The sequence below is a fragment of the Myotis brandtii genome, unplaced genomic scaffold (genome assembly GCF_000412655.1).
Source record: "Myotis brandtii unplaced genomic scaffold, ASM41265v1 scaffold454, whole genome shotgun sequence".
NCBI lineage: Eukaryota > Metazoa > Chordata > Mammalia > Chiroptera > Vespertilionidae > Myotis > Myotis brandtii.
Genome location: NW_005367354.1, coordinates 3540808 through 3560218, shown reverse-complemented (window position 1 = coordinate 3560218; position 19411 = coordinate 3540808). Strand labels below are relative to the sequence as shown.

The following is a 19411-nucleotide window of genomic DNA, read 5'->3' as shown; positions in this document are numbered from 1 at the left end:
GGCGGGCTGCTTTTTCTAGGTGATCTTATTTCAAAGCCCCTTTGAAAATGGTGTGGGTTTTGTAATGGATGAAAAGTTCCTTGGAAATGGGACTAAGAAGTTTTCTGTTGAACGTTGTCAGAGGAAAGTTGAAAGCTTTGAGTTGAAGGTTCTGCCAGATTTATCCTTTCTTTTGTCCGCAAGGCCCGTCCCCTGGGAGAGGTTCGGGGGCCTGGACGGGGCGCGCGAGGCGGCGAGGGCGCGGCGCAAAAACCAGCCCCAGACGCCGTTGCTTTACATGCGCCGGGGGAGCCGTCTGTGCTGAACCCGGAGCAAAAATGTCTCTAAGGCGTAGACTTTGAAGGCGGAAAACGGAAAAGCAAATATGCTTGCCCAATACTCTAGGAAGCGGGGTCCTATCAAAGGCAATGGCTACCGCACAGGTGCTTCGTATCAGAACAATAATTACCAAAGGAGACGGGGCCCAAAGGGGCCGAGGAGGGCGAGGCGGGCCAGGCGGGAGCCCTGGGGCACGGCCACCGGGGAGAGCTGGCCAGAGAAGCCAGCGGGCAGCACCGCAGAGGGGGGCAGCCAGGACAAGCATCGAGCATCATTGCGGAAACGGAAGGGAAGGAGTTTCAAGAAGGAAAAGGGAGGAGGCCAGTATGAGGGGTCCGAGGAAGAGGCTGGGAAGTGCCCCGGACTTGGCAGCAGGAGGTGCCTGGTCATTGGGAGGGACGGTCTCTCGCCCGGGCTGGTTGGCTCCGTTGGCTGCAGTGACGCCCTGTGCCCCAGAGGTCCTGGGTTCAATTCCTGGTCAGGGCACATGCCTAGGTTTTGGGTTTGATCTCCAGTTGGGGCGCATACGGGAGGCAACTGATCGATGTATCTCTCTCACATTGATGTCTCTCTCTCTCTCTCTCTCTCTCTCTCTCTTTCTCTCTTCCCTCCCCCTTACTCCTTCTCTGAAAAATAATAATAATAATTTAAAAATAATAAAGGGGATGGTCTCACTGAAGTGCTGGGGTGGGGAGAGGTGAAAGGTGAAAGGTGAAAGGTGAGGAGCAGAATCCCAGGTGTCCTGAGCCCCGTGGAGGGGAATGACCATGGAAGGAGAGGAGGCCGGTGGGAGTGGAATGGCAGCTGAAGTGGAGAGGCAAGGATGTGTGGGTTCCATGGTAGAAAGCCAAGGGAAGGGCTGATGGATGGGGGGGAAGAAGTAGAAGAGAGAGGGGACATGAAGGGTGGCCCCTTGGGGCACTGCCCACTTGGAGAGGGGTGGAGGTGTCGGTCTGGGCCACCGGGTCAGAGACTGAAGACTGGCCCCGTGGGAAAGGGCCAGCACACACTGGCAGGGGTTGGGGAACGTGTCAATGGCCCAGAGTCTAGGGGATCAGAGGGACTGGGGAGATGGTGGAAGCCCAGGGGATCCGGCTCCAGCGGGCACCTGAGAGGGGCACTGAGTGTCACCCAAGGAGGGCAGTGTGGATGTGACCTTGACATGGCTACGCCTGTTTGGGGGGCTGTCAGCCACAGTGGGGGTGGCCTGGGGACATTCTGGCCCTCCCAGAGCGCCGCTGAGAGTCCTAGGACAGTAAAGGCCGTTGGAGTCTGAGTCTGGCGCCCTCTAGCTGCGATTGCGCTTCTCCAGGCCTCGGGGAGGAGATGGCATCCTGCCCGCGCCTGGCATGCAGCAGGTGCTCAGTAAATGGAGCTGTTAGGACGGCACAGGCCAGGCAGCCCCACCCCCTCGGTGCTGCCGGCTCGTCGTGGCTGGAGCTTCTTGGTGCTTATGTCGCCCAGTGAGAGAGACAGGCAGGAAGTGGCCAGTCTCCACCTAAAGTCCTTGCAGGTGACCCTCAGGGCAGGACACAGCCTGGGATGACAGGGCCAGGCTAGCGGCTGCCCGCCGGCCTCTGAAGTTCTCTCTCCCACCCAGCACGTGGCTGCCCTCATCTGCCCCCTGGCCCCCCTCCTTGCTCAGCTCCCTTACCCGTCCCCACATCACATCCTCCGTCCCCACCACCCGCCCCGCCCCCCGCCGGGCTCCCAGAAGGGACACTTGCCCTCCCGAGACATCATCAGATTCTGTCATATGATTGGAATCTGAATATCTATTTAAGATGACAAGATTGAAATTAAAATTCAAATAAAGAATTACTTTTCTGTAAGTTGCTCCGAAAGCAGTGATTTAGCAGCAAATTGATAGAGAAAGGTAAGCACTGGTCCTTTAAACCATCATGCGGCTTCCGGCGTGCGAGCCAGAAGTGTCTCAATTTAACACATCATTGGTTAGTATTATTAGAAATTTCATCGGGCCCCGGAGCACATGATGGCGCTGATGCAGAGGGGGGACCGAGGGCGCCGGCCGGGGACCCGGGGGCCAGAGAGGGCAGCCTCGTTAATGAGGGCAGAGGGGACCCCAGAGAGCCTCCCTCGGCCCTAAGCAGGGATTGACTGTGATTATGCTCTTGTTTGCAGTTCAGTAGCGATCATGAAATGGGAATTGAGAGACTCATAAATGTCACTGCTCTTCCCCGAGGCCACAGATTTATAGCTTTGGTGCCTGTCAGGGTGTCCTTCTGACCCTGAGAAACCCAGGCTGGGAACAGGAGTCCGTGAAGACAGCGTGACTAAAGAGCCGGCGCCTGTGAGCCCCGTGAGCGAGGCCCAGAACTCTGTCCCCGTCCAGCCCCGCCAGCAGCTTCGGCTCTGAGGTCACTTCACTGAGGGCACAAATGGCCTGAGGGCTTGAATGTCAAGGCTGTCGTTGCTCCCCAGAGTGAGGTCCATGGACCACCTGCACCACCTGGTAGGCTTGTTAAAGGGCTACATTTTGGGGTTCCCCCACTCCAGACCTTCTGATTCAGAAGCGCGGGGGGTAGATCCAGAAACCTGCACTTTTAACACGCGCCCCCCCCCAGATCCTTATGTGCACTAACGCTGGGGAACCCCTACAACCGAGGTGGTCGATGCTGTACCTGCGTGACCTTTAAGTCAGTGCTGTCATTGATAACCTGGCAGACCTAGGGAGCCAACAGTCTCCGTGTATAATCCATGAGCTGGACTCTAAAAACCCAGACACCAGCCTGGTCCGTGTGGCTCAGTGGTTGAGCGTCGATCTACGAACTAGGAGGTCACTGTTCGATTTCCGGTCAGAGCATATGCCCTGGTTGCGGGCTCGATCCCTAGTGTGGGGCATGCAGGAAGCAGCCGATCAATGATTCTCTCTCGTCATGGATGTTTCTATCTCTCTCTCCCTCTCCCTTCCTCTCTGAAATCAATAATAAAAATATATTTTTCTTAAATAAATAATTAAAAACCCAGAACCAAAACAGCTCCTCCCCAAGCCTGATTTCCCCCCATTTCAATATCATTCCTTTAGGTAAGAGTTGCCTTCCTGGGGCTCCCCTTTTGTAGGGGCCCAGACAGGTTCCCACGCGCAGGCCCAACACACCAGCCTGAGTACGTTTTCTAAAAACTGGCGCCCATCAGTCCGCACAGGGGCCCCGACACCGTGAAGAACCTGAGCGCCTGGCAGTGGAGGGGGCGCGGAAAGGGAGCGGCACGTCCACTCTGCAGGGAGAGGCCTCCCCAGCTCCGCTCAGTCCTGGAGCCGGCAGCCGCTCTGACGTGCTCCCCCAGGGCCCGGAGGGACCTCAGCAAATCCACTTCCGCTAGGAGCTGCGTGGGGACCTGCTCTGGCTGTTCTCAGAGGAGACCTGAGAACCCTCCAGAGTAAGAGGAGGGAAGTGACAACACGCACCTCAGCTGCTAGCCCAGGACCCCAGAGCCTCCACCATCTGTGTGCTCCCTAATCTACGTGCCTCCGCCACAGATCTCTGTGGGCGTGGCCTCGGAGCTGCACCGGTTTCCTCGTGTTGCCCAGCTTCCAGACGGAACTCTCACCGAGTGTGTTTGAGCCGCAGGCACATGCCGGTGTTCTAGCTGCAAGGGAAGCTGGCAGAGCCTGTTCTCCGGCTTCCACCTCAAATCGGAGAAGATGCCAAAGGGCTCAGGCCGCACCAGCAGCCCTTGGTTAGAAGGGGCCCTCAGAATCCAGAGCTGGGGTGTGGGGGTGTCACACCAAAGCTCGTCTTTCCCAAATTAGATGGAAGTGACAGGGACAAAAATGAGGCTGCAGATCCGCCCCAGGTCACCCATGGCTTCTCAGTTTTCATTCAAGGCCACCCCTCCTAGGGTCATGTGCCTGGGGAGAGGCTGCAGTAGCTTTAGTTTTAGCGTTTATGTAATTACATCCCCTGCTATAGTTAGGCTGCCCCCGTCCTCTGAGGAACACAAAGGGATGCATGTAAAACTGTAGCGTTCATATGTCCAGAGCAACACATGAAGGACTTTTGAACTTCTGCTGTTTTGCAATATGCACAGTAGACTGTGTATCCCTCTGTTTTAAGTGACTTTAAACAGCATTCTATAAAATCTTACGAATGTGTGCCCAGACACGCTGGGAGGGCTTGGCTGGACCCCCTGAGCTCCCGTGGTGTTGGCTAGAATCACTCAGTGGTATTCTGATCTCTGGTCTGAACTGGAGGGTGTGAGAGACCCAGGCACAGGCTGTGAGTCCCCTTGAAAGGCTCGGCCCAGAGCTGGCGTAGTGTCACGGCATCGTGGTTCTGTTTCCTACGGTCCCTCTTCCAGCCTGTCATCCTCACGGGTCCTTGGTGTGGGTGTGTCCCATGCCACTGGTGTAAATTTCTCAGGGGTGAGAAGCAAGCCTTGACCATCACTGTGTCCGGTGCCCAGCAGTGGTTCTGGCCCACGTGAGCATGGGAGCATTGTCTGACCAATTCCACCAATTCCACCACCGTGAGGGCTGGGGCACTGGGCTCCCTGGAGGGGAAGGGCTGTTACTGTGAAGGAGGGGCTGGCTGTCCTCAGTGACACTCGGCAGAAGCAGTCCCTGCCAGCCTGCCAGCACCACACGCGTGACAGCAGTGTGAGGGCTTGCAGGTTCATAGGCCAAGATGGGACATGGGTGCTGGCGCTGTCATTTCCCCCAGAGGAGGCCCACCTGAGCCCAGCTCTGTCAGGTGTGTAGGCTGGAAACACGCTAACTGTGCTGTCAGCCCGAATCCATCAGCCTTATTGGATCCTGCCTAGTTTGGGGGCCCAACACCAACCCCGTCCATTCTGGAATCGCTCCCTGCTGTCCAGGCTCTGTCGGTTCACTGTCTTCTGATCTTCTTGGCGACAGTGGAAGGAGCTGAGTTCCGGTTTCTGCAGAAGATGCCCCCGCCCCCAAGAGGCGGGCACCAACCCCGGCACCCAGTCGTCCACAATACCAGGCGCACGAGCAGGGGCAGAGGTTTGGGGCACCAGGCCTCCGAGCAGCCTCCAGCAGCCTCCAGGGCAGTGGTGTTGGGGTCCCAGCACACAAGGCCCCCACGGTCCAGAAACCCCATCTCCTCAATAAGGGGAACGCATTGCACCAGGTTGCCCAGGCACACCATGCGCTTCACCCCCCTGCTCGGTTGCTCACGTTGTTTACTCCTCCTACGCGCACTCCATGCATCAACACATGCACCAAACCTACAGGGAGGCATGTTCCTGCTGTTGGCCAGCACTGTAGCCCACAGACCCTGCTCTCGTCCATTCGTTCCCTGGGCACCTGCACCAGGCCAGGCACCAGCTCCGCCGGGCACCGTGCCTGGTCCCCCCCTCATGGAGCTGGCCCACCAGTGCAGGGTCAGCACAGCCCTGAGAGGCAGCGTGCCAGCTGCAGTCATCCTGTGCACAGGGCGTAGGAGCTGGAAGAAGAGAGATGCGTGAGGGCCCCCAGGAAGGCTCATCCTTCAAACCCCCCTGACCACCCGGACCCTGGTGGCCCGGAGGGCACCTCTGTGCAAAGTAGGAAATGGTGCTCCCTCTGGGTGAACACGTTAGAAAAAGCAGCCCCTCTGGACTGCAGCAGCTTCACGGGTGCACAGCCTGGTGAGCCCGTGACGCTCTGTGGGAGGGAACGTGGCTCTGCGCCCCCAGCGGTGTCAGCCCCTCGCCCCCGTGGCCAGGCATCTCTGCAAAGTGCACCGCCTGCGCCCTGCACACCTTCCCCCACGGCCACAGGCCCCGATGCAGCCCTGTGGGCAGCGTGTAACGGGCTCTCCCCGAGCTGGTAGAGCGCGAGCCAGGCACCCTGGGAGGCTTCCTCCAGGAGGAGGTTCCCCAGCACCCGCCCCCACCCCGCCCCACCCCCCCCCCCCACAGCGGGCGCCTGGGCCCGAGCAGCCGCCTCACAGAGGCCCATCCATTAGGATCAGGGTCTTTAGTGTCTTCAGTCGCTGAAAGAAGCAGGATGCTGTCAGCTACCGTAAAAATGTGACCTTTGAAAATTTACAAGAGCTCGGGTTTAAAAGCTGCTGCGTTAATGATGCATCCCATTAGCATCTCATTAAAGGGAAGCAGAGAGGATCCTGCTCAGGCTGGATGATGGGCGGATAGGGCCTCTTCGTGGTGCCGGGCAGGAGGGCTGTCCTCGTCGCCTCTGTCTGCAAGTGCCATCATGTCACCGGAGCAGAGCCCGGCCAGGGCCGCGGGGGAAAGGCCAAGTGTCCGGCGGCTTCACTGACATCTCGGATGGACAATGGCAGTGGCAGGGGGTCAGGGAGGCTCTCCAGCCCTGCTCCCCACCTCCGCCTTCCCCCCCCCCCTACTCCGCATGCTCCGAGCTGTTGTCCTGGTTGTTTCTGTGGCATTCTCACAGAATGCAGGGCAGCCCCCTGGCGCGCAGTGGAATCCAGAAGCCTGGCATTTGGGCTGGGGTGGCCTGGGGAGCCTTTGGTGACTCTCAGACCTCTGAACTCCGGACCATGGGGGCGGCTTAGAGCCGGAGCTTCGGACCCACACAGTCCCCCAGGACCTTCAGAACCGGGACCACACGTTTCCTTGGACCTGGGCCTTTTGCAGGAGGAGGGTCCCCGGTCAGGCGGAGCTGCCTCATCGCCGGGCGTCCCTCTCCCACCTGGGTGCCCGGGCCTCGGCACACCGCACACCCATGTCCGTGTTTTTTCTGGAGGGAGTAGAGGACGCGATGTTCATGTCACTCTTTTAACAGAACAAAACTCCTGAACTGCAAGTTGCTCCTAGCCTCAGAAGCTGCTGGTGCCGGGGAGAATGCGAGTGGCCTTATTTATCTTTCCTGAAGCAAAAAGGGAATCTGTGCTTCTCACAGCAGAACACAGTTCTTGTGCAGAAGAACTTGCTTGTAATGTTCATGAAGGACATAGCCGGACAGCAAACCAGTTGTCACCACACCCAGTCACCCCCAGCACCCCAGTACCCCCTGCACCCCAGCTTCCTTCTGGCGTCTGAGTCCCCACTGTTTGCATAGGTGCCGCGTGCTCCCTCTGCTGGGCCTGGTGTCCCTGTGCCTCGGGCAGGGCTGGGCACAGGACAGGGGCCCAGTTCTGTGAAACAAACCAACTAACCAACAAAGGCACAAGCGACTGAGCTGGCGGGAGTGTTTTGGAACCTACGTCAGGGCAAACACTGGAACTCCTGAAGTTGTAGAGCTCAGAATCCGGTTCCCCACTCTTGAGGGGGGGCCCCAGCCGCCTCTGCTGGCTGCAGTGCCTGCTGTAAGGGCCAGGCCCAGGCCCTTGCCTTCCCTGTCAAGGGACCAGGCAGGGCCCTGACACTGACTCCGCAGGGGAGAAATGAGACAGAGGAGGTCCCTGAGGACCAAGCCTGCCTCTGGCCTGGGAGACCCACAGAGACACAGGGTAGCAGAGAGGGGCTGCAGCGCGCCCTACTGGCAGGAAGGGTTTCTGTCTTACCAGGGAAGAAGGGTGCTGGTGAGGAGGCTGGGGTGTCTGCCTTCAAACTTCACGCCAAACTGGGCCCTGGATGGGACATCGCACAGGCTTCTGCCGCCCCCCCCCCCCTTCAATGCCTTTGATTACGGGGGTGTCTGCCTTCAAACTTCACGCCAAACTGGGCCCTAGATGGGACATTGCACAGGCTCCTGCCGCCCCCTCTTCAATGCCTTTGATTACGAGGAAGCAACCTGTGAGCCTCTGAACCCACCAGCACCCCAAGAACCTGGGAATACAGAGGGGTGCAGACAGGGCGCCCTGGAGAGCTGTCTATTTAGGGAACTCTGTAGAAGCCACACTATTGTTCCTTCAGTCCCCACCCCTCTCGCCCACCGCAAGCTCCCATCTGTCCCACAGACAGAAATGGGGCAGGAGCCTCCGACAAGAAGCTTGTCCGCTGAATTGTTCTTCCCTCGGGAGACTCCTCTTTCCCTTTGTTTGCCGCTCTGTTCACAGACGCCAAGCATCTGAAACGCGGGCCAGAGCGAAAGTGCAGCCTGATGCAATTAGCTCAGCGCAGCAACGGGCCTAATGGGATGCGGCTCCGCTCCTGCCAGCGGCCCGGTGCAGGCTGGTGGTCCTCCCTGGTCCTAATGGGATGCAGCTCCGCTCCTCCAAGCAGGCCCGGTGCAGGCTGGTGGTCCTCCCTGGTCCTAATGGGATGCGGCTTTTCTGCTCCCAGCAGGCCCGGTGCAGGCTGGTGGTCCTCCCTGGTCCTAATGGGATGCGGCTTTTCTGCTCCCAGCAGGCCTGGTGCAGGCTGGTGGTCCTCCCTGGTTCTAATGGGATGCGGCTCCGTTCCTCCCAGCAGGCCTGGTGCAGGCTGATGGTCCTGCCCATGAGGCTTCAAAGCCCTACTAACCCTCTGTCCTCCCTGCTCATACATCCCCCCACCCCGGGGACCTACTGTCAGAGAGGCCAGCAGGGGGCGCTGCCCCACCAGCTGGGGCACTGGGTTCGCTTCCATCAGAATCACCGGGACCAAGGCCTCACCTAAATAGGCCTGCAGATACCCTTGGGGCTCCTTTGGCCTTGGGTGACTGTCTCCAATGGGCAGCTGTTTCTGCCCCCCCACCTCACCCCCTCTCGCTCTTCACCCCCAAACTTGTTGGGCTCTGGCTGAACTCCTGGGAACCACGGTCACTCCTGAAACTACCTCTGCTGAGACCCACACCCCCTCACATCCCAGTGATCCCAGTCCCGGGCTCTCCGACCTGCTTTCTGGATTTTTATTTTATTTACTTATTTGTTTGTTTGCTTACTGCTTATTATACAGGGTGGGACAGAAGTAGGGTTACAGTTGCGAGTCTGTGAAACACAGGGTTTATTCTTGTGCTAATCTTTATTAGCTATTGTATTGTTTTCCATAGGAAAACTGTAAGCCTGCGTCTGCCCCCCTGTAATTGTAATGATGATAATGGTAATGGCCATAGTAGAACGTCTGGCAAATACAGAAAAGTGTAGGCAAGAGAATAAACATCACCCCGAACCCTCTCACCCAAGGATAGCACCCCTGCTAACGCTTCAGCGTTTCCCTCCGACACATATTGTCCACATGGTGGGGCGGTAGTTGTGTCATTTGTGTCCTGCTTCTCTCGTGTAGCATCCCAGTGCAAGCATTTTGCCATCCCCTTGAGAACGCTTAGGAAACGTGATTTTTAACGATTGCATAACATCCCATCGTCAGGCTGAGGCTCAGGAGACCAGCGCTGTCCTCATGGCTGCTTTCACCCTGAGGTTCCTTTCTCTTTCGTGATCGAAGTTAGAGAGTGAGGCCTGCAGCCCGGCTTGCCTCCCTCCGGGCGGCCGGGTGGGAGCTGTCCTCCCACCAGCTTGGGTCCCCACCCTGCCCCTGCCTCTGTCTCCTCCCCAGTGGGACTTCCGGGGCCTCCAGGCAGGGTGGGGCCTGGGAGCTGAGCTTTGGAGAGCCGCTCTCTCACATGTCGAAGGGCCAGGTGGACGGTGGCACTGAGCCTGCACTGAGTATGCCCCGGTGCTCGGCACATGCCCATGGATGTTGTTACAGTTTACGAATGCCCCGGGGGCTGGAGGGACGTCACATCTCAGGGCAGAACGCTCTTTTCTTTGTGATGGCTCCAGTGGCGTGACTGGCCATGGAGGGTGGCCGGGGAGGTCCTGGGGTGGGTGCTCCGGAGCTGGGAGTTTAGCAGAGGTCACAGCTGCTCCAGCTGGGCCACAGGATCTGTCATTCCCCCGGGGACTGGCCCGTGGCTCAGGCAGCAGCAGGACCGCTGGGGTGGGGGCAGGGGACACGGGTCTCAGGGCAGGATCCTTACCGGGCTGTGCTCACCTTCCTGCTCTGCTTCTCCCCAGGCGCCCGGCATCTCCAAAGCAGACAGTCAGTCCCAGGGACTCACGACCAGCATCCGGTGGGGGCAGACGCCCATCAATCAGGCCACGCCCTGGGACACTGATGAGCCGCCCTCCAAACAGATGAGGGAGAGCGACAATCCAGGTGTGTACTTCCTCCATGGGCAGAGGTACCTGTGCTGGGCGCCTACGGGGCACCCCAGCTCCTCAGCAGGTCCTGGCGCAGGGGCCTGCAGCAGCCCGGACCCCAGGCTGTGCTGAGTGGGGTCGGGGCACTGCATGTCATTCCGTGGGTAGTAGCTGTGTCTCTACCCCCTTTCTCTGCTACTCAAGAGAGTCGTTGGGAGAAAGCAGGGGAGTGAGAGTGACATGGTAGGAGTGACTTTGAGTGGGCTCAGGGTGATTTTGAATAGTTATTCCCAAACAGCAGTACCCTGGTTCATAACAGGTTTCTCAAGTCACACCTTCCAGTGAGTTCTGCCTTGCCAATGGATACATGGGGAGGGGGTGCTCCACACCCCACCCAGGACGGGGGATTCACGCACCACTTCCTACAGCAGGCCAGGCCTTCTTTGGACAGCGGGGACCATAACCAGAGCCTTCCGTGCTATCTCCATCAGTCGCACACCCCCCTTAGGATACGCACACGCGTCCACTTGGCCCTCCGTGCCACAGCCCTGCAGATATCTGGAGAGCCCACTACCCCCCCCTTCCAGTCTTCTGTGCAATAAACACCCACGTTCTTCAGCCCCAGTTTCCTGTCCCTTTCCCTTCAAAGGGGTTGCTCCAATCTCATTGCTCAACAGTGATCCCCATGATCACAGCACGAAGGACCGTGTGTGGCCTGCCCAGTGCCTCCGCTCAGCCCCTCTGCTCCGCTCACCGCAGCCTCTGTCCCCTCTGCCCACCGCAGCCTCTGTCCCCTCTGCCCACTGCAGCCTCTGTCCCCTCTGCCCTGCTGGCAGCCTCTGTCCCCTCTGCCCTGCTGGCAGCCACATCACATGCTGTCTCAGCAGTAAGAGCCCAGCACTGTCCTGTGGCTGCCCTGACCCTGTCCATCTCCTCGCAAGCGGGTGAGGCAGCTAGGGGTGGAGGCCCCAGGGCAAGGCCTTGTCCATGTCCTTTCGTGACCCTTGGGATCTCTGAGGTTCCTGCTTTCCTTGCTGACCACTGCCTCATCCTCCCAATATTATGTCACCTGCAGACTTAGTCATCCTTGGAAACAGTGGTGAGCAGAGTTTGGCTCACACCATCAGACGCCTCTCTGCAGGTCTCGGCATCCTCTGGGCCACCCCCTCATACATCTAGGCCTCCGCCCGCGGCACCTCTGGATCTTCCCACAGAGCCATCCGAGACCTCCCAGCTGCGCTGGAAGTTCTGGAGCATTTTCTCGGGCTCCCTGGCTAATCCTGGAGAAAACTGAGCTTAGCAGGCTGTGCTGTGTCCTTGGGACACCAGGCTGGCTTGTGGTGACGCCACCTCCTCTTCTCCAGGCTGGGGGACCATCTCCCCTCGGCAGCCCTTTCTAGAATCTTGCTGGTGCCGCTTCACCGACATTTGCCAGCTTCTCGTGTCCTCCAGCCTCTTCGTGATCAGAGCTGTTGGTTGCACGGGTATGACATCCTCGTTCTATGTCATCTCGCTGCTCCAGCAGCCCTGCCAAGCTGGCGTCATTCCTGTCCCACTGCAGATGGGGAAACTGACTCGGGGAGGCTTGTGCCTGGGGTCACTCGGCTAGTGAGGGCAGAATCAGGCCTAAAGCGCTGTCCGCCACCATGCCCAGTGGCTCTCCCTTCGGACAGCTCCTCGGGGACAGCGCCCTCTGCTGGTTTGATAGTTGCCCTGCTGTCTTGATTCTTCCCCTGCCTCGTGATCTTTCTGTGTGGGAGCTCCCAACCCCAGCGTCTAGCGGCTAGCTAGAGTCTAGCCGCGACTCTAGCCTCGGACTGGTGGCCCACCCTCCTTCCTCAGGGCCTCGCCCTCAATCTACACGGCCACTCCAGAGGCGTCAGGAAAGCTAAGGTGACATTCAGGTGACAAAGACCTACATCTACACCCATTCAGTCCGAGGCAACCCAGACTGGCCTTGCCTGTCACCGTATCCGCTGGTCTCACTCATAAGCCGGCTTGAGTCCCCTCAATGGCAGCTCACTCGGGGGGCCCTGGCCCTGCCCTGCCTGCCCTGGCCTTGCGTCTTGGACCAGGCCTCGGGAGCTGTGTCCGGACTCCTTTGTTCAGCCACAAGTTCCTTCAGGGCCAAAACGGATTCTCATGGTTCCCCCGAGGCTGGCTATGCAGAGGTTGCCTGGCCCCGCAGCGAGGCCATAGAGAGCAGCCCCTACTGACTCCCCGCACCGCACACACCCCCAGCTCTGCAGCTCCAGCCCTGGCCCAGCGAAACCTGCCATCGAAATCCAGCCATCACCGCCCCTCCGTGATCCTCCGAAGAGGAAGGGGAAATGCCGGCATGTATGGAACATGTCGCACATACTACGCCCTCTGCTAGTTGTTTTAAAATATGTTTTCCTCATTCCCTTCTTCCCAGGAGACCTGTGAGGTCGGTGTTGCTAGTTCCATGTAACAGGTGGGAGGAACAAGGCTCAGAGGAGACGAGCAACTTGCCCAGGCTCTTAGCTAGCAAGTGGCAGAGCCAGGCTTTGAGCCCGGATCTCTTTGAAGGCCTCCCCGTTTTTCTGTCTGTTGTGCTGCCTCTCCACCTGTCCCAGGAAGACTGCCGTCCCTCCCGAGCCCTCGCAGCCATCTGCTCAGATATCCTGAGGCGCTTCTCTCCTGCTCCTGTAGTCGCAGGTGCTTATTCTGTGAGCTCCTGGGCACAGGCGTGCTGTCCACCCCTGTGACCCTGGCGCCCAGCCCAGGGCCTGGGGCAGCTGGTGTTTGTTGAGTGAATGAATAACCGGCAGATGACATCTCTTCCGTCTCCCTTGCAGGCACAGGGCCATGGGTGACCACGGTGGCCGCCGGGAGCCAGCCCGCCCTGATCGCACACTCCTATGGAGTGGCCCAGCCTCCCACCTTCAGCCCGGCTGTGAACGTCCAGGCCCCGGTCATCGGGGTGACCCCCTCACTGCCTCCACACGTGGGGCCCCAGCTCCCGCTGATGCCAGGCCACTACTCGCTGCCACAGCCACCCTCTCAGCCACTGAGCAGCGTGGTGGTCAACATGCCCGCCCAGGCCCTGTATGCCAGCCCACAGCCCCTGGCCGTCTCCACACTGCCTGGCGTGGGGCAGGTGGCCCGCCCGGGACCCACTGCGGTGGGCAACGGTCATATGGCAGGGCCCCTGCTGCCTCCACCGCCGCCAGCCCAGCCGTCGGCCACTCGCCCCAGCGGTGCCCCTGCCACCAACGGGCCCCCCACGACCGACTCCGCCCACGGGCTGCAGATGCTGCGGACCATTGGTGTGGGGAAGTATGAGTTCACCGACCCTGGGCACCCCAAAGGTAAGTCCCGCTGCCACCTGCTCCCCGTGTGCCTGCGTCTGCGCCTCCCCACGTGGTCACTGCGACGGGAACGGACAGGAGCGTGGTTCCTGGCGGCCTGTGCTCCCCCGCAGCACCCTCTGACCTCACCCACCCTGGAGGCTGCCGCAGGGCCCCCTGGCCTCAGACAGAGGAGGAGGAGGAAGACAGGATAGGGGTGCAGGGCAATGTGAATGGACAGGAAGAGGAGGGGAGGGCGAGTCTGCCAAATCCAGGGTCCTTATGCCTCCAGCCCAAGCCCTAGGCCATTCCACCTCTGACCCCAAGGCCAGGCCACGTGCAGAATGAGCAGGCGTCATCTGTTCCCCTCAGGGCTCCATGAAACAGTCCCTTGGGCCTTTTCCATCTTCCAGCCATGCGGACAGGGGGAATATGAACTGTCCGTGTCCCTCTCCAGAAAAGCACCCCCCGCCGTGCCATCGGATGAGAGCGCCTCCCTGGGCATTCGCCAAGGCCCAGGAGACACTCCCAGACCATCCTGAGCCAGTTGGATTTTTTTGTTTCAAGGACCCAAGGGTGGCTCGGTGAGGCTCTGGTGGGGCCCCTAGAGCTCCAGACAGCCAGGCCTGCTCGTGCTGAGTGCGGAAAGGAGGCAGCTCGGCCTGGGCCCGGTGCAGCAGGAGGGACATGGCCAGCGGTCTGCCTGCTGGGGGACCCAGGCCTCGTTGAAAGGGGAGGGGAGGTGGACCTAGGAAGTGTGAGTCTCTGGGCACGATCCTCAGCCTCCCCTTTTTCAGCACCTGAGCCTGCATCTCGGGGGCCTTGCCTCTTGGGGAGCACTGGCTCCAGCTAACTGTCCTCTTCCCGCCTCTGCTCATGAATCTCCTTCTTCGTCTTTTCGGGCGATTTCCAGGCCTTGTCAAGCACCCCCACAACCTAGATCTTCACTGGGTTTCGTTCCCAGTCTCATGGGCCCCGACTCTCTTAGTTTGGGAAATCAGCACTAGTTTTAAACAACAAAATTATAGAACATTACATCTACATTCTGGTAAACTCTTGCTTTGTTTAAGATCTTTTTTTAAAAAAAAAAGACTAAATTAATTTTTTTGTTTGGTTTTAGGCTCTCTCTCCCTTTACAAAAACAAAAACTTGCTCCCCATGTACATGTTGCCAACTCTGACACAATGGGCACTGGGTGTCCCAGCGGCTCCGAGGCCTTGCCAAGGCCTGAGGCTGTGGGTGGGCTCCCTTCTCCCCGCCGGGGGGAGCATAACCCCCTAACCGGGCAACCTCCCGGGACTGGTGAAGGGTCTTGCTGACTTGCCAGGTGTCAGACGTGCATCTAGGAAAAGCCTTGTTCTGTGCAGAAAGCAAACTGGTAACTGGCCGGGATTGGAGTCCCTCGTTTGGGGCTTAGCAGGGAACTGGCATCCGCCTCCCCAGAGCTGCCAGGCATCATCCCCAGGCACCTGAGTCCATAGAGCAGGAAGATGCAGTGGTAGAGACGGGCCCCTGCTGTCCCCTGGGCACACTGGCCAGCGGGTCACTGCAGAGTCAGACCTGTAGCATCTTTGTGGGGCCCGAGGACATGAACCATCCTCTATGGTAGGTCCAAGCCCATGGACAGGAGGGGAGAAGAAAGAGGGGCCTTGATGGGCTTCCCTCTTCCAGCCCCAAAGGGTAGATTCAGTGCTAGGTATGAGCTGGGGTGTGCCTAGCAAGTGTCCACAGCGCCCCCTTCTGGTGAGTCAGTGAGGTTCCCCTCCCCCGGTGACAACCCTCACACAGACTTGGATAGTTTGCGGGAGAGCTGACTGTTTCCCCCAGAAATTACATTGAACTTGATTCTCTATGTTCACGACCTCGTCCGCTGATGTATCTCCTTATATTCCGGTGAAGAGAGACAATGAAACACACACATACAAATGCCTCCCAACTCGGGCCTGGTGGGTTTGTTGGGGTGTGTGTGTGTGTGTGTGTGTGTGTGTTGTGGTGTTTTTTAAGTAATTTCTCCTTCCATTTCTAATCCTAAAAGCCTTTATTGCTAAAGCTATAATTTGTCTGTCAGATCTAATGTCAAACAACTGCATATTTTTTAAAATAAGAAGCCCGAATTTTGAAATCACATCTTCGGAACTTGCCGTGTGAGAATCATACTCCTGACAAGACCGTGTGGGTTTGGATTTGGGTCACTTTTAATTCCGCCCCTCGGGATTTTACATCTCCCGAGCCCCATTGATTTCACACTCCTAGATGACAGGCAGCCAGCTCCGAGAGGGGTCCGGGAGGCACTGTGCGGTGTGTCAACACCAGTCTGAACTCCACTTTAGGAAAAGAAGAACTTGCCTTCTCGCCTGTTCACTGGCTGAAACCTTGCCCAGCGTTATAATAAGACCCACCGTGGCTCGCCTTGAGATCTGGCTCCTTAAAGTCCCGAGTCTTTCCCTGCTATTGTTTGACGTGACAACCTCGCCTCTCACAGGGTTGAGTAATTATGGAGAAATCCCATCCACGAGGAGCGGGTCTTGCCAGCCAGAGGGAGGAGCCACTGGTATTTTTAGATTTCATTAGTGCCCTGATTTAAAATTTCACATTTTGTTTCTTGTCATTATCTTCCAATCGGCTGGGCTAAAAGTTCCGTTGGGGCGATTTATGTTAGTCTGCCTTCCCCCCAAAAAAGGGTGTTGGGACTTTCATCTGAAAACTTAACCAGCTGAAAAATAAAGGTGGTGTGGAAATGCTTTTTGATTTGCAATAGGTCAAGCTACCGCCTCTCATCTGTGACGAGGGAAGGCAGCTTGCATGCAGTTCACTTTAATGAGTGTTATTTAAATGCATTGAGCACATATAGATTTTCTTACGAAACTTGCAAGGATAAATCTTTCTTTCTCTAAGCACCGTTTGGGGGTGGGAGCAGTCTGCGGGGTTTCTTCCTTATTTGGCTTAAGGTGATAGACGGAAAGCTAATTAAAACAGATTTCACGTGTGCAAAGTGATAAGGGAGGAAAAAAGAATTAGTTCCATTTGTATCCTGTTGTAAAACACCAGAGCCATTTGTCTTGTTGTTGGATTGGGGCCCCTGGGCTTATCCGTGGGCAGAGGTGGTGGCCAGCCTCAGGCCTGGAAACCGTCAAGTCGAATGTCACGGCACCGGTGCCACGCAGCCCAGCCGAGGCGGGCACAGTAGAGGCGCAAGCTACTGACGTCATCCTTCCTACCCCCTTTCTTTCAAAGGATTACTGGTAGCTGAGAGGGTAGCCAGAGACCTTGTGAGGCCCAGCCCTGGGCCTGGTAGTAGCTGCAGAAAAGCTGTTGTGTTTTCACCCCCGTGTCCAGGACAGAGAGGCCAGGCTGCTCCTGCTCCCACTTGCTTCTGCACCAAAAAGCCAAGTCCAAGTTGACCTGGAGTGAGAGGCTTGTCTGTTCTGACTTTAGACTTTGTAGGCCCAGAGGGAGGGGCCATGAGGGCTCCCAGGGTCGGGGAACAGGCAGTGTGTGTGGCCCCGTCCTGTGGTTCCCCCTCTCCTCACCTCCCATCCTTGGCCCTGGCCTCCAGCCCACGGAGTTCTGTCTGCCCTCATGCCGCCTTCTGCTTGGCAAAGACAGGATCTGCTGAAGATGCTTTGGGGCATAGTGAACAGCTGTGTGACTGGGGCGAGTCTCCTAACCTCTCTGAGCCTCCTTTCCCTCGTCCACCCTCGAGGAGGATTTGAGGAGACCGGCACGAACACGCGTAGCACTGAACCCCCTTTACACCGAAAGCAGTCGTCCCGTCGACAGTGGCCCCGGGTCTGGAGAGTCCAGCCGAGCAAAGAAGCTCATGAAAGGGTGGAAATTCGGGCCCCACCCAGAGCTGGAGAGGTGGAAGAAGCCCAAGCTCGTTCGCAGGGCTGGCAGCCCCTGACCAAGCCCCTTCGTGGCACCTCCATGTCCCTTCCCTCCAAGCTGCTGCATCAGCTGCCCTGCAGGGGGACCCAGGACTGCCGTCCCCAGCCGTGAGGCCAGCATAGATCCCAGGTCTCCCTCCCCTGCCCTCTGCCATGCCAGGGCACACTGCGCCCTCTGCACCCGCAATGAATATTCTAGAAGAAGCTGGGAATGCGCGGTAAAGCCGTTTGCCCACACACGGTTAGCCCAGAGGCACGAAATGTCCAGACTGAAGTCATCTTCCCACAGACCCGCTCTTTCTGGGTCTCCGTCTCAGAAATGACCTCACGAATCCATCCCTGAGTTCAAAGTCACACCTGCGTTTGTCCTTGACTCGCCTCTTCCCCTGGGGCACTGGGTCTGCAAACTCCCTGGACCCTGCCTCCTCTGCTCAGTCCTCTCCTCTCCACTGGCCTGCACTGCTGACCTCCAGGCCCTCAGCGCAGTCACAGTGGTCCTGTCACTCCTGGTGGAATGCGTCCAACGGCCCCTCTCCTCTCAGGACAAAGCCCATCCCCCACCTGGTGCTTAGGGCCTGGCTCCTGCCTGTCTCCCCCTTCACCTCTTGCCATTCTGCTCACAGGCTGCCCCGTAGCCACTCCGCTCCCTGGGTTCTCTCCCAGCCAGCGGTGCTCCGTGCCTTGGCACAGCACGCACTCCTGGGTCCCAACTGGATGGCCAGTACCCATCCCCTTCCTGTGTTCTCCTTCCCCCCCATCCCCACCCCCCAGCCAGTGCCGGGCTCTGAGGGATGCTCAAGCAGCGTGAGATGGGTGAAGGCACAAAGCACTGGGCTGGGAACGACCCGCCGCGGTTCTGTGACTCCTCCCTTTGGGTGGTGAAGGCAGGTTGGTGCCCAAGGGCCTGAGCAGACAGGAAATGCCTGTGGGACTTCATTCTGCAGCCGGTCAGCCCATACCTTTCCCCTGCGTCTGCTCCTGTCCCCAAGCGCCTCAACAGAATGTGGGTCCTGACACTGTCTCCGTTCCTTCGTCTGTAAAAGGGGCATCATCACAGGACCTGGTCCTTCCAGTTGTTGTGATGGGTGAGCGAGGTCTTTGATGTGAAGCCGGGAGTGGTGCCCAGCACATAGCCATCCCCGTAAACCTGTCTGCTGTGACTGTTTTCACTACTGGCACCGGGGCCACTTCCTGTGTCCACCGTCCTCTAGGGACCCAGTGTGACAGCCAACGACCCCTGGCCCTCCAGAGCCTCGGGAGGTTGTATCAACAGCATTAACATCGGATGCTCACAAGACCTAGCTCCCAGGCGTCCGCTCTGAACAGAAATGGGCCTTTCTTCTCCCACCGGCCCATTTGGTCTCCACCATCGCCCTCACCAAAAGGAACCAGGCCTGTGGTGGGTCCTCCCCTAACTCCAGGGGCCCCTCCCAACTCCCTGCAGGGGCTCCCAGCATCCTGTGACGCTCAGCTTGACGTCAGGGTGCCAAGGGCTCAGCAGGGGCCACACCCATCCATGGGACAGATCAACCCAGCAAGGCTGCAGGCGGCGGGTTGGCGAGCCAGGTTCTGCACCCAGTGGCTTGGGTAGAATTCAAATTCCACTCCCCGCGAACCCAGTGAACTCGTGCCAGGAAGCAGGTGTCTCTCGGCTTCAGTTTCCTTATCTGTGATGTGGAAGCAGTGACAGCGCCATCCGCATGCACATGCATTAAGGGCTTAATGATGCATGCCACGTCTTAACACAGTGCCGGGCACCGAGTAAGCTCACAACAATGCCAGCTGTTGGTATCACTGCCCCCGCAGTCATTTCTAAAGAATCCCAGAGAAGAAATACTGTTTTTAAAGCAAGGTTGTCCAAAATATTCTCCCAGATCTGACTGGCGTAACCCTCCGCACAGATCTGGAGCCAGACCCACAGCCCCCCCCCACCCCCACCCCC

The 19411-nt window shown here is 58.3% G+C and overlaps 1 protein-coding gene across 1 annotated transcript in view; it reads left to right on the top strand.

The window, feature by feature from the left end:
• Positions 1-19411, top strand: part of KLHL29 (kelch-like family member 29) — a 121067-nt gene that overhangs the window by 52879 nt on the left and 48777 nt on the right. The window contains exons 4-5 of the mRNA XM_005874972.2: positions 10146-10287; positions 13091-13603. Coding sequence (XP_005875034.1) covers positions 10146-10287; positions 13091-13603 — 655 coding nt within the window. The remainder of the gene's footprint in view (positions 1-10145; positions 10288-13090; positions 13604-19411) is intronic.